General features: G+C 46.4%; 1 protein-coding gene across 1 annotated transcript in view; it reads right to left on the bottom strand.

The window, feature by feature from the left end:
* The window catches only part of LOC147688747 (uncharacterized), a 380809-nt gene that overhangs the window by 87931 nt on the left and 278913 nt on the right, over window positions 1-13965 (bottom strand). The window contains exons 14-16 of the mRNA XM_086941654.1: window positions 6857-6901; window positions 6692-6773; window positions 6488-6580 (exon numbers count right to left, since the gene is read on the bottom strand). Coding sequence (XP_086797780.1) covers window positions 6488-6580; window positions 6692-6773; window positions 6857-6901 — 220 coding nt within the window. The remainder of the gene's footprint in view (window positions 1-6487; window positions 6581-6691; window positions 6774-6856; window positions 6902-13965) is intronic.

The following is a 13965-nucleotide window of genomic DNA, read 5'->3' as shown; positions in this document are numbered from 1 at the left end:
GTCCCTAAGTTTATTTTGAAGGATCTCTTTGCTCACGAATTGGTTTCCCTCTGTGACCTGTATTATTGGAGCTCTATAAAAGCTCGAGGATTAGCTGACCGCTTGAAGCCCCTGCAATAGAGGGGACTCGCACCTCAAAGGGCTCTGCCAGGATTAGTCCACCTTCATCATTTTTTCAAGGCTAATGTAGGAGCAGTACAACTGACAGGGTATTTTGGACTACAAACTCGTCCCTGGCTTTGGCCAAGGTGGGCTAGACAAATACACATTTGGGCAAGGCAAGGCGGTAGTAACAAATATCCTATGGAAGGGGCAAAGTGGGGGGATCGAATGAACCCCTACCTTTGAACTTTGCAGGGTGTTCTAAAATACACCCCACTCTTGGGAAAGGTGAGGTCAAGAACACCCTACCATTGGATAAGGCAACAAAGCTTATACATATTTCCCACTCAGGTCAAGGGGACCCATCAAATAACCTCTACCCTTGATGAATCTAACCCTGTTCTTGGGAAGGGGTACAAAATCCACCCCCCGTAATTTTGGGTAAGAAGTAGGAGCACTAAATATCCCTTCCACCCCACTCTTGGGCAAGTGTAGGATGTTTTTAATTTCTCTGGGAGATATTAAAAATGTAAAGGTTTACTGATCAACAGCTCTTGCATAGTCTGATAGCTCTTATTTTTTGCAACTTTTGAAAAATCCCTCGATGGTCATGAACCCACCATTGAGTACACCATCACATGTGATCACACACACATATAAATTACATAGGCATACAGCACTGTGGAAGCCACTACATCACAATTTGCAAATGAAAGAGTAGAGGTGCAGGGCCCAGGTGACCTAGCATAGCTGCGAGTTGAGCCCGCCGTCCATTTGCAACAGTGAACAGGGAGCAGGTGTCAGTGGCATTGCTCCTTCTTGGTTCACAACATGGCCTGAGATATATATATGACAGCTGACCAGGTTAATTCCTTTCACCTGCAAACAAGGCAATGGGCCAGCTCCCTGCTCTTCCAGGCCTCCTCCACGCTAAAAAAATATACGAGGATTAAGCAGCTCCGAGAAATTAGCCCACAACCTTCTTAAGATTAGCGAATAGTGTGCAGTGGAAGGTTTAGTTTACCCAATCCTCATTGACTGTCACCATTTTTTTTTCCAAGGAGGTGTGAGACAGGTAACAAATAGTCTGATGCCCTGTTTTATACTGATCCAGCTGTCAAGAATTACCGACTACCTTTGTTCTCCAAAACAGGCAAGAAAAAAAGGCTTGGGACAGTTAAAGGTTGCCCCGGCACAATGTTTTCGACAGCAAACACACCATGTGTGGAAGTTCCCAGCTGCTGAAACATTAGGAGAGCCATACAAATATAGAACCATTGAAATTCAATTAAAAAAACTAAGTTATGGGGAAAGTTATTCAATAATTTCACACTCTGCTGCATCGATCTTTAAGAGTTTCTAAGCTTTCTAAATACTTGAATGATTATTTTATGAAGTAGTAGGCGTGCTTCTGGGTCTTGTAGGGTCTATTTGTTTCTTTTGTTGCGGGGGAAGATGTGTTAATGAATGTTATAATTCAGAGATATAATTTGGCTATGGGTGGTGCCAACCTATCCTTGTGGTTGTATATGTCAGAATGTGGTTGTTGTTCTATGACTTGGGTCAGATGTAACGGAAAGAGGTTTGCTCTCGAAGATTCGCTCAACTACAGCAGAGTGGCATACTTTGTCCTGAACGCTTGGTCACAAAGGTGGGCTTCTTATGTATGGAATAATCAATGTTTCCACTCCCACATCCTGCTACTCTCTTCTATTCAGATTTAAAAGTTAGCAATGGGAAATTTGTATTGCTGGGATCACAAAGTAGTTAAATTGCACTTTCAAAGACAATTGCAAACTTGATTGGATGACACTCTGCTAGTTCACACATCTGAAGGTGCCCGTTTGAGTGGGGAAGAATAAGATTTTTCACAGCATCTTCCATGAAGAGGTTTGAGAACTGGCAAAGATAGTTCCTGTACCTCGCTCCTGCTTCGGCCAGACATACCTTACACTGGAATACCCAATATGGTAGCGCATAAATACTCAACAGTTATAGCAAACTTTGCCTAGAAGACTAATTTTATCCTGTAACATTTACATTTTCTGTGTTACGCTAGTACGCCAGATTGTATTTACTAGTATGTTTATTAGGTGTCGCCTAATCAGCAAAAGTGCTGTCTCTTCGAGACCTTTTGTTTTCTATCAGTGGGCTTAGAGACCACCCATTACTTTCCATTGGTTGGCTTTATTGTCACTCTCATTTGATTGCTTCTTATTGGTCAGCAGCTGTAGGCTTACTTCTTCTTATTGTGTTTTTAACTCCATAAGAGCATGTATGCAATACATGTCTTTTTCCACTGCTCATTTTTTTAAGAGCTACTTTTTTTCTTTGTATTTAAGGGCTCTAACAGAGTGTGCCTTATTCAGCTTACTCCCTTCTGTACTTCTCCCTCCTCCATGTTCCCCCGCCGTCCGTGTTGGCTGGCCTCTACTTGCCCTATCTCCTGTTGTCTGTTTTGCCTTGCCCCCCTCCTGTTGTCCGTGTTGGCTTGCTCGGCTATGCTGTACAGCAGCAAGGTTGCTGTGCAGCATGGCTGAAAGTTTAAAAAAAAAAAAAAAAATGCTATGACGCAGCCAGCACTGACACACATTTCAAGATTTACAACACTGCCCTTACACTTGCTGGGTTTACTCACTAGGCATGGGGAAAAAGTGTCTATCAAGTTTATAGCTTCAATGCAGGGGGATGCCGAATCGCATGAATCACATTTTGGTGCTTGTGGATTAATATTCAAAGGAAGTCTCTTATTCCAAGTTGTGGAACACAACAGCTCTCAGTGAGATCAAGGGTTATCTGATCATGGCCATGGCCTTGGATAACTCTGTACAATTTGATTCACAGTACATGAGGAATGATTTGATTTTCACAGGTATTAAACATCATCCGTTCTCTATCTCAGAATGACAATCATGATAGCCTCATACTCTTCCCCGCACCAAATAAGGTAGTGAAGAACTTGGGTGTCAAGTTCAACAATGATATCTCTTTTTACCCCATTGTAAATACTGTGTATGAGGTATGCTTTTCTGTGATTAAGTCTTTAAAAACATTTGTTGACTTTCTACCCTTTTCAGCAAGGAAGTTGGTTGTTCATGACCTCAAGGCTTGACTACTGCAATAGTCTCCTTAGGTTTGCTTAAGGAAATGCCTCTTTTTGCATGTTTACCCCACATTTTTGGACTGATGCTGTTGGTTTTGCGACTTGCACCGAGGCCTGCTCTCCAGACGTCAGTGCCAGTGTTCCTAACCCTTACAAAGTGTATGTCAAATTGGCTATACCCAATTGGCAAGTGCTGATTTACTTGTAAGTCTTTAGAATATGGTGGCCAGAACACCCAGGGCATGCAAGACAGAGTGCCCCCACAGGGCTGCAGCACTGGTTGCCCCACCCTGTGTGTAACAAAGGACAAAATGGCTCCTAGCCTGCCACTGCATACCAGAAGAGCAGTCTGTTCACTGCTAGTTCGACTTTGCTATTAAAACCAATGGAAAAGCGCAACCACTCCTTTAACCCTAAATATAAGTCTCCCCTAAGGAAGGCCTATGGAAACCAATGGCAGGATGCTATGTATTGTTAAGTAAGAAATACATCTTTTGATATGCCTTAACAGCAACACTTTGAAATTGTCATTTTGCTGGGGAAAGGTTAGTAGCCCTATTGGCTAACACAGGGTTTGCCGGCTGGCAGTCCAGCCTGGCTAAAATCTGAATAGGACTACCTACTTGGGCACTGTAAGATATCAAATTAATTGTGGCATTAGATCTGACTTGATACCCAAGTCGAAATGTATGTCACTTTTAAAAGTGAGCAACTTTTAGAAAGTTGCCACTCTGTGTCCAGCTAGTCCAGTGGCCTCACAAAGGCCTCTGCACACGGACAACTTTCTGCCCGCCTGGGGAAACGCATGAATGACTTCCAGGCTTAGGAGAAAAGGCAGTTGACGCAGAGTGAGATGTTACCGCCTAGCCCAGGAAGGCCACTTGGTGTGTTAGCCCAAAAGGCGACCTTCAAAGGAGAAGCCTCCTTTGAAGGGCCGCCTGCAACAATACTCCTGAGCAGGATGCCTTTTGTTCCTGCAGACAAGTTGCAGACAAGGACAGGGAGGGAAAATACCATCCCCAAACTAGTTTTCCAGTATGCGTGTAACCCACAGGTAGTCCCACCTCTAAGGTAGGTTACCAAACTCCGGACGACTGAAGAAGGGTCCGGACATTTGTGGGTAGAATAGTGCATACTGGGATAGCCAGATGTCACACATTGCAGGAAACATGCCACCAGAAGGGAGGGGACCCAGTAACCCATTGGCTAGTGACTGCATGGTCCCTTCAGCACACTTTCCAAGTAAATATGGCTTCCTACTCGACGGATCACATCGGATTTGAATAAAGGACCGAAGAAGTACTGCCCTACTACCCTTGACTCCACACAAAGAGAGGCTGCACGGTCGGAAGGACTGCACCTGCTGCACTGTGGGCTAGTAAAGTTTGGACTGTGCCTGCAGCTCCTGACCCGGGGAAAGGTTAATTCTAGAACAAAGTAGTGTCTCCAAGGATTAAGACCTGCAGCAGCCCAAACCAACAAATTGATAGCCAAGCAAAAGTCTTGCCACTACCAGTCGTTGGGCACACAAAAGGACAAATCGGAGCTAGCCAAATGTTGTACCCGTATCTGCCAAGCCCGGGAGTGCTATAAGAGTCCAGATTCGTCATACTCAAGGGGCACTAGCCCCCACCTAAGGATTTTGCCCAAACCTCGGTGCAAGGTGACCAGTACCTCGCCATCAATTGTCCTGCAACTGCAATGTAGAGGACCACGATCTACGTGGCCAAAGTCACACCTCATCACCCGGGAACCGAGAGTACACCACAAAGACACCCCGTCGACTGCACCTTAACCGGAGAATCCTTTGAGCATCTTTTGCCTGTATACTCCAGGTTACTTTCAGAAGTATCCTCTCTGGCCACCTAGACCTCCAACCTGTCAGATTTGGTTGCCCAAGCTGGGCCTAAGTTGCCAAACTAATTCTTTCAAACGTTTGAAAAGTTTACAAACTTTATGCTGGCCAATGCTTCTTTGCTGTTGCATTTAAAAGTATTTATAGCTTCAAAAATCTCTATCTCCAGAACCCCCTGGTGCATTTTGATCATCAAAGTCTCTAAAATTCATAAAAATATGCTCGAGTTATATAAACTGTTGTTGTTTCTATTTCTTGTTGTGTGACTTTCCTAATTTGTTGTTTGGTGCTGTTAAATGCTTTACAGAAGGTATTTTCGTGAGGGATTGCTTCTCAAAGCCACAGCTACCCAGGGTTGAGCTTAAGGTTTACAAATGAGCCTGATTGGACCCAAGCCAGTTTTTGCAAGTGTATTACACGATAGGGCTCCGCAGCCATATCATATAATACAGGTGCAGCTACAGGTGGTACAAAATGCTGCAATGAGACTGGTACTTCAAGTCCCTTGTCAAAGCTCAATCATAGGGGGTTTGCAAGAGCTCCATTAATTACCCGTTGATAAACAGATTATTTTTGAAGTTTTAACAATTGTGCACAGGGGTTATTATCATACTGGTCCCAAATTCCTATCTCATCATTTTGTGCCCTTCCGTCCACTGAGAACATTGAGGTCTACCTGTAATAATCTTCTAGCTATCCCGAAGTTCAGTGTACAAACTAGGGGGACGATGTACATCTTTTCTTTGGCAAAGGCATTGAACAGTCTTCTGCTCGCTCTAAAGCAAGCTACCAACCTTACTACTTTCAGACAGCTTCTGAAGTCATGGCTGTTCACTCAGTCCTAAGTGGTTATTTTCAGGAAGGCCATGTTTCTTTCTTTTGTTTCAGTGTTGTCCGTGCTGAGATGCCTCTCGAGCTGGTTGCGCCTTACAAAGACCAAGTTCTCTCAAGCAAGTTCATCTTATTGTTTCATTATAGAGTTTCCAAAACAACAGAACGTTTGACAGGGTCAACAGAACTATACAAGGATTCATGCTCTTATTTGGACAACAAAAGGCTGTTGCACAACATGGCTAAAAAACATAGACAAAGCCACTAAGTCGTGTAGATGAGACCAATTGGCTTTCCCAATGTTTGTTAGAAAAAAGCAAATTAGGAACTTTTCTAGATGAGGGAAGTTCAAATATCATAGAGAGGTGGCACGGCCCTTTAAGATGCTATCAAACTGCCCGATGTGTTTTGAACGCTAAGAGCAAATAAATCTAATACAAGCAAGGCATAGAGAGAAGAAAACCTGAAATATTCTTTCAGTATGCCATAGAGTCCCACAGACAGCCTTAATACATTGCACTTGGAAAATGTAATATTGCAGTGTTAGAAAACCTTTGTTGCGTTAGACTGAACACACAAATGTCAGGAAGGAGTACCTGGGAAATGCTGAGATCCTCTAGCTGGGCCTGGGTGATCTCACTGAGCTGCCGAAATGTCATGGTAAAATCTGCCTTTGTGTCTTCCATCAGCTAAGGAAAATAATTCATAATGCCATCAGGTGAAGTAGTTTCTCTTCAGGAAAAGGTCAAATGGCATAATTATAGGGATGGCGAAGGGGGGGAAAACAGTAATGCACTTACGTTTAAAAAGGTTACAATCACAGTTTTATCGTCTTCACTTTCTCCCAGGATGCCCAACTTAGCTTTAAACAGTTCAAAAAATCTAAGATAATGAAAGAACAGTCTTAAACCACAAAGGGCATTATAAATATTTCCAAAATAAATTTTTCTCAAAGACATACATACCTGTTGTAATATAACTGTGGGTATCCTTCAAGGATTTGTAATGCCCTATGAAGAAAATGTAACAAACGCTTAAGTAAATCTAGACAGAACTTCAATGCACTCACATTTTCTTTAAGGAACACAGTGGCGTAACAAACCCCAGGGGGTGGGGTTCCCTTGCCAAGTACATGGATGCCCCTCCCCCCCAGCCCACCATCTACCACTTTGCCCCACCGCCAAAAACGCTGGTATATTTTGAATTGAAACCACCAACATTTAATAAAATGCCTCTATATTGTCTTGCTCAAAGTTTTATTAAGAAAGTGAGGCAGAGTCTTAACATATAAGCTACACCATTTGTAACATCATTGTCAAGAGCAGATTATTTCACTGAGACAGCAATCAGAACAATGCTAAGGAGCGATCCAACTGTCTGAGGAAATGCCTATTACCGAAGAACACAGAATAACTACATGGGGTCTTGATTAGAATTGACATTGAGGGAAAATAATTAGAAAATGTGTAAGATATCCCAAACCTGCAATTTACAGACTCGACTGACAATATACACAAGTGGTACACAAGATATAACTCAGTATTCTGCCAGCTCCAATAGAAATGAACTGACGTGAATTATCAGCATGACACACACTTGCGTCTGTCAAGGATTGTGCACAATATTAAGCACTCTTTAGTATTTAAAATGAACCGAGGAAGTCATTTCAATTTCTGCCATAGTGGCTTTCTTAATAAGCAGGACAAAAACAGGCAGGCAACATGGCCGAGGATAAAAACTGCTTGGATGCTTCAGAACGTTGAAGCAAATGTTTGTCTGTTTGTATTTATCATGTCTGTAGTATAAATAATGGTAATTACAAGACTTAAGGCACACGTATTATAGACAAGTGCAAACAACAACACATGTAGAATAAAAACAAACTATATTAGCAAGTACCTAAAGACAGAATCTATACTAACTGTAGTTGGTGAAGCAATGGAAAAAGTGCAAATACATTCAAAGTGCCTAAAAAAACAATCCCTAGTGCAGCAATATACAAAAATCAAGTGTGTTTTGTAAAACAATCCCCTTTTCTTCTTGAATCAATGTGAAAATACTTTCGAAAGTGCAAGATAAAAACAAGTCCAGCAGTTAGCAAAAATGTAGCAAGGTTAGTCAAACAATCCCTTCTTTTGTTTGTGCATGAAGGTACTAATATTTTAAAGTGACTTGTCAAACAAAAAGAAGTGCAACATGCTAGAAACATCCAACCAGTTCAATCAAACTGTGGCCCTTTGGTTTGTGCATGAAGGTGCAAATATTTCAAAGTGATTGTTAAAACAATAACTAGTACAGCGGGAAGCAGCTAACAATCCAGGTTAGTTCACCCATGCCCCTTTGGGTTGTGCATGAAGGTGCAAATATTTGAAAGTGACTGGTAACACAATAACAAGTTCAGCAGCATATAAATGTAAACACAAACACTTCCCTTTTTGAAGCAAACACAAGGCGATGATGGACCGAGCTCTGAAACGTGTCAGACACTCAACCACAATCACAGATCTGGGTTGAATCCATCATCGTTCTTAAGCTCACTTCGCCGCCCTAGTTTAGATCCAGCCATATGCAAATCAGTCTTGACCCTGTTCCTTATGGGAACAGTCCAACCCAACCTGCCAAACCAGGTCTTCCCTTTTTGAAGGCACAAATATTTCAAAGTGACTAATGAAACAACAACAAGGTCACTAGCATAAATATCAAGCCAGTTGTGATGAAAACTTTACTTCTTAGTTTTGTTTGCTCACATAAAAGTGGCGGATTAAAGAGAATGCAAGGGGGGCCCAGTCAGCATAGGAAAGTCAGAATAATGCTCACTAGTTTATATTGCTAAGAGTAGTAGTATTGCTTCCAAGATACTGTTTCTTTGTTTCTCTGCAAATAGTTGTGCAGCGATCCTGCCTCCCCACCCTACAAAGCTCTGTCACTTGGCTGCCCTCTTACCTCAAAGCAAGATTTACTGTTAGCCGCACTGGCAGTATCCAGGAATCAGTGCAGATTACCATAGCCTTCGCCTGCACCACAGAGGGAAGAGGAAAAGTATAGCTGATTGGGGGATTACTGCTGAGTAACAATCCCTGGTGGGGACGGTAGGCATTGTTTCTCGGTATTTCTAACTGAATACGAATACCACCTTTGGCACAGTTGTCAGTTTGTGTAGTAGTAGTGTTTCATTGCTTCATGGGAGTAGGCAATTACATGCAGTTAAAGAAGGCATGCAATTTTTAAGTCCCCAACTATAAGAGCATAGATGAAAACTACAATCAGTCGAAGAAGGCACATAATCTAAGGATAACTCAGCTAATAAGCAGGACAAACCTATTAAGTAAAGCTGTTCAGGTATACAGTCTACCCCTTTCCTAGGCAAGAGTCACCCATTTCCTTGGAGAAGCTGCCAGTCCCGTCCAGATTCAGGTCTGATGTCAGGAATGATTATGTTTTCACAGGGGTCTGGCGCAGTTATGCCCCATCTCTGAAATTCCAAGCTACTTCTTGACATATACTGTGACTTTAAAAGTCATTGATGATCAAGTTTATGTAGGAGAGCAGCCATGTTTACTAGCAACATTGCCCCCATCCATGTCAAGTTGCAGTGTAGGTTTGTGGTCTAGTTGCGGTAGGGCCTTTCCTGTTCTGGAGTATTCTTGGTTGTCCAGTGTTCTGAATTTCACAATGCTGTCCTACCGATCAGGTTGAATTTTAATGTAATTTGCCAACATTGCAGCTTTCATGTGAGACATGTGGTCGAAAGATTGTAACAGATTTAACACTAAAACATTCTCTTCTTGGTTTGGGGTGAAATGTCTGTAATCGAGGGAACAACTAGAGAACAAAGAAAATGGTGCATTTTATTTCTGTCTAGATGCAGCTTTAGTTGTCTCTTAGAGATCATACCAACAATATGCAGAGGAGTGGCATCAACCCAGAACCCCCCCCCCCCAACCATCCTGATCAGCTGCACTCAAATGATTTGCTGTTGTAACTGTCTTTCATGATGCAGGCAGTGTTGCCTGTTCGCCGAACATTTCATTGGCACTGTAAGTATTTGATTCACTGTAGGGAGAGGCATCCTCATAATTTTTCTTTGTGCTGTGCAGCTGTGGTGAATATTAGCCCTGGATTTCTGTGGCAAGTCCATTATCTGATAGTGAATTATTTTGGCCATTAGTACCCTATGAATTGATTCTACTGCCCAGTGTTTACAGGAAGTAGACTTTTCTACAAACCCAACACCCAAATGAAGATCTCTGTCACGCAGTGGGGACGCTGGAAATGTTAGTAAAAGTCTCAAGTCTTTGTAAGAATGCAGTTAGGGAAACACCAAGCCATCTGAGAGAGGAATGTTCTGTGTAAACTAGACTTCCAAATCCCCCCTTTGGAGGCCCCAGACTGCCAATTCCCTTGTGTCATCACAGTTACTACAATGTAATGTTCATCTACACCCAGCTCGAATCCCACTCAGATGCTTCGTACCCGAAAGCTACTTGTGCGCATACACCCATCCCCATTGTGGCAAGTCTTCCCACATCGTGCCCTCAAGTGCTCCCAGTTCTCACAATGAAATCTTCCTTTAACATCCCCGGTAACGACTGCCCGCTGCGTGTCCCTCAGTTACCGCTAGGGTGATGCTTCCTTAATGCCCTCCTGCCCTATACATGTACCACCGATGGATGACGTGTCTTCATCAAAAATCATTCCCTCTAGTTATCCCTAGATGCCACTTCCCTGAGTACAAAACAAGTCTCCTCTGTTGAACACATAAGTGATCCCCTGTCCCTCTTTACCCTGCAGTCTTGCTGCCTCTCCACGTGGGACAAACACTGTACCCTGCTAGCAGTCACCCCCAGTACCTTCCTTTCCTTCCCCAAAATCCACTCTCTCAGTACGCTGGAGAATCTCTTTTTACCCAGAAGCTTATGCCTCCTGACTTCTCCCATGCCACGCTCACTCTGCCACACGCGCTACCTCTTCTCTACCTCTCAATGTTCGCAAGCTACCAATCATTCTGCTTGACTTCCATTCTATGCCCCTGTTATCCCAATCTGCGGTCCTCACAGATCTTAATTGCTCCAGACACTGAGCTTCCACCCACCAATGTACCCATGCTGTGGGCTCTGCTGCATCTTTCAATACAACCAGACCATTCAGCCACCTGTGTCCTACGACTCCCCTTAATACTTTGTGGTAACTGTACAGCCATACCCAAATTATTTGGCCTAAAAGAGACAGGAAGGACTGTGCTTCTACCATCCTTGACCCTGCTTGCAGGGACAGTCGCTCCACACGCCACACGGCTCCTACGGGTGCACCTGTGTCCTCTGCCCCTCACTGCTGCTGCCGCGAGTTCGTCGCTGGTGAGCCCTGTGCTGCCTGAGCTGTGTTCTGCCTTTTTTCCTCTGTATTACTTAGTGCGTTTTTTGTCCAGCCCTATTGTTCCTCATGTGCCTGTATTTTGTTCCCCCCGCTTCTGTGCCCCCGACCCTCGCTTCCCGCCGCTGCTCCCCTGCGGCCCTGCCCCCTTGCATTCGGTTTCCCGCCCATTGGCCGCCCGCTCCCGCCTCCCAGCTCCTCCTCCCTCCCACTTGGCCATTTATGAAGGACACCGCGCGGCGGTGAGCTGTGACCCTTGACTCTGCTTGCAGGGCCGATCGCTCCACATGCCGCACGGCTCCTCTTGTGCGCCTGTGTCCTCTGCCCCTCACCGCTGCTGCCGCGAGTTCGCCGCTGGTGAGCCCTGTGCTGCCTGATCTGTGTTCTGCCTTTTTTCCTCTGTATTACTTAGTACGTTTTTTGTCCAGCCCTATTGTTCCCCCTGTACCTGTATTTTGTTCCCCCCTCTTCTGTACCCCGCGACTCTCGCTTCTCTCCGCTGCTCCCCTGCGGCCCCGCCCCCTTGCTTTCGGTTTTCCACCCATTGGCCGTCGCGCTCCCGCCTCCCAGCTGCTCCACCCTCCTACTTCGCCATTTATGGAGGACACCGCATGGAAGTGCAGCGAACGCGCGCAGCGGGCGTGCCGCCGGCGCGCCAAAGGCAGGCCCATCTGCGGCCGACCGCGCCCAGCGCCAGGACCCCGCAACACCAGACTGCACTACGACTCCGGCACCCTCCGCGCACTCAACACCGGACAAGACCACCCTTGCTACCAGGCCACCCCGAAATGCACCCAAGGGCCCTTCACCTGCCGGAACTGCAGATTCACCAGCATCCCGCCCTCCAAACCACCAGCCAGAGAACCCAACCACCTCCGCTGCATCCTCCTCAACACCCGCTCCGCGCGCAAACACGCCATCAAACTCTGGGACCTCCTAGACTCCACCACTCCCGATGTCGCCTTCCTGATGGAGACCTGGCTGAACGCCACCTCAGCACCAGACATCGCCATAGCCATCCCACATGGCTACAAGATCTCCCGCAGAGACCGCACCAACGGAGTTGGAGGGGGAATCGCCATCATCCACAAGGACACCCTCAGAGTCTCGACCAACACCGACAACACCCTCACCACCGCCGAGCACATGCACTTCCAGATCCACACCGACCCCAACACCACCCTCAGAGGAACACTCTTCTACAGACTACCCGGACCACGACCACAGTTCTGCGACACCCTCGCCGACCTAGTCAGCACCCACACCCTCACCTCCACGGACTACATCCTCCTCGGGGACCTGAACCTCCACCTCGAGAACAACAACGATGCCAGCTATATCGCCCTGATCGACAACCTCGCCAACCTCGGACTCAAACAGCTCGTGACGACACACACCCATGCCGCCGGACACACGCTGGACCCCATCTTCTCAACAAGCCCCCACGTCTCCTTCAACCACACCACCAAACTCCACTGGACCGACCACAGATGCGTCCACTTCACCTTGAGGGCAAGGTCACCAAGGACCAACTGACTACCAGCCTCGCCCTGAGACCACCCGCCGACCCCACCGACCCAGACACCGCCGTGACCAACCTCTAACAGTGGATCAACGACGGCGCCAACATCCTCACCCCTCTCAAGACCTCCACAACTAACCACACCAACAAGAAAGCCGCCTGGTTCATCGAAGACCTCCGGACGTCCAAGCGCACCGGTCGGAACCTGGAGAAGAAATGGCTCCACGGCCGCACACAAGACAGCCACACAGCCCACAAAAGCCCCACATCAGGACACCACCAACTCATCAGGACCGCCAAGAGGACCGCCTTCAAGGACCGCCTAGACAACAATGCACACAACACCAAAGAGCTCTTCAGCATCGTGAAAGAACTCTCCAACCCCAGCTCCAACACCAACGACATCCCATCATCACACATCACAAGAGCTGTGCGACTCCCTGGCTACCTTCTTTCACCGCAAGATCGCCGACATCCACGACAGCTTCAACTCCAGCACCCACGCACCCATCACCAAGCACACCACCCCTGCGATCACCACCCGCACCAGCTGCCTGACCACCTGGTCCCACGTCAGCGACGAAGAAACCATCAAAACCATGAACTCCATCCACTCCAGATCCCCATCCGACCCCTGCGCTCACCACATCTTCAACAAAGCCAGCACAACCATCGCACACCACCTCCGGAAAGCAATCAACAGCTCTTTCGAAACTGCAACCTTCCCGGAAAGCTGGAAGCACGCCGAGATCAACGCCCTCCTGAAGAAGCCCAAGGCGGACCCCAAAGACCTCAAGAACCTTCGGTTTATCTCCCTGCTCCCGTTCCCGGCATAAGTGACAGAGAAGATCGTCAACAAACAGCTAACCCGCTACCTCGAAGACAACAACATCCTGGACCCTACCCAATCTGGTTTTCACAGCAACCACAGCACTGAGACCGCCCTCATCGCCGCCACGGACGACATCAGGATCCTGATGGACAAAGGAGAAACAGCCGCCCTCATCCTCCTGGACCTTTCAGCAGCCTTTGACACAGTCTGCCACCGAACCCTATCAGCACGCCTCCATGACGCCGGAATCCAAGAGAGGGCCCTGGCCTGGACCACATCCTTCCTCTCAGGCAGAACCCAGAGCGTCCGCCTCCCACCCTTCCGCTCAAAAACCACCAAAATCATCTGCG

The sequence above is a fragment of the Lissotriton vulgaris genome, chromosome 10 (assembly GCF_964263255.1).
Source record: "Lissotriton vulgaris chromosome 10, aLisVul1.2, whole genome shotgun sequence".
NCBI classification, from domain to species: domain Eukaryota; kingdom Metazoa; phylum Chordata; class Amphibia; order Caudata; family Salamandridae; genus Lissotriton; species Lissotriton vulgaris.
The sequence above is the reverse complement of the archived record's forward strand: the minus strand, read 5'-3'. Positions and strand labels throughout refer to the sequence as shown.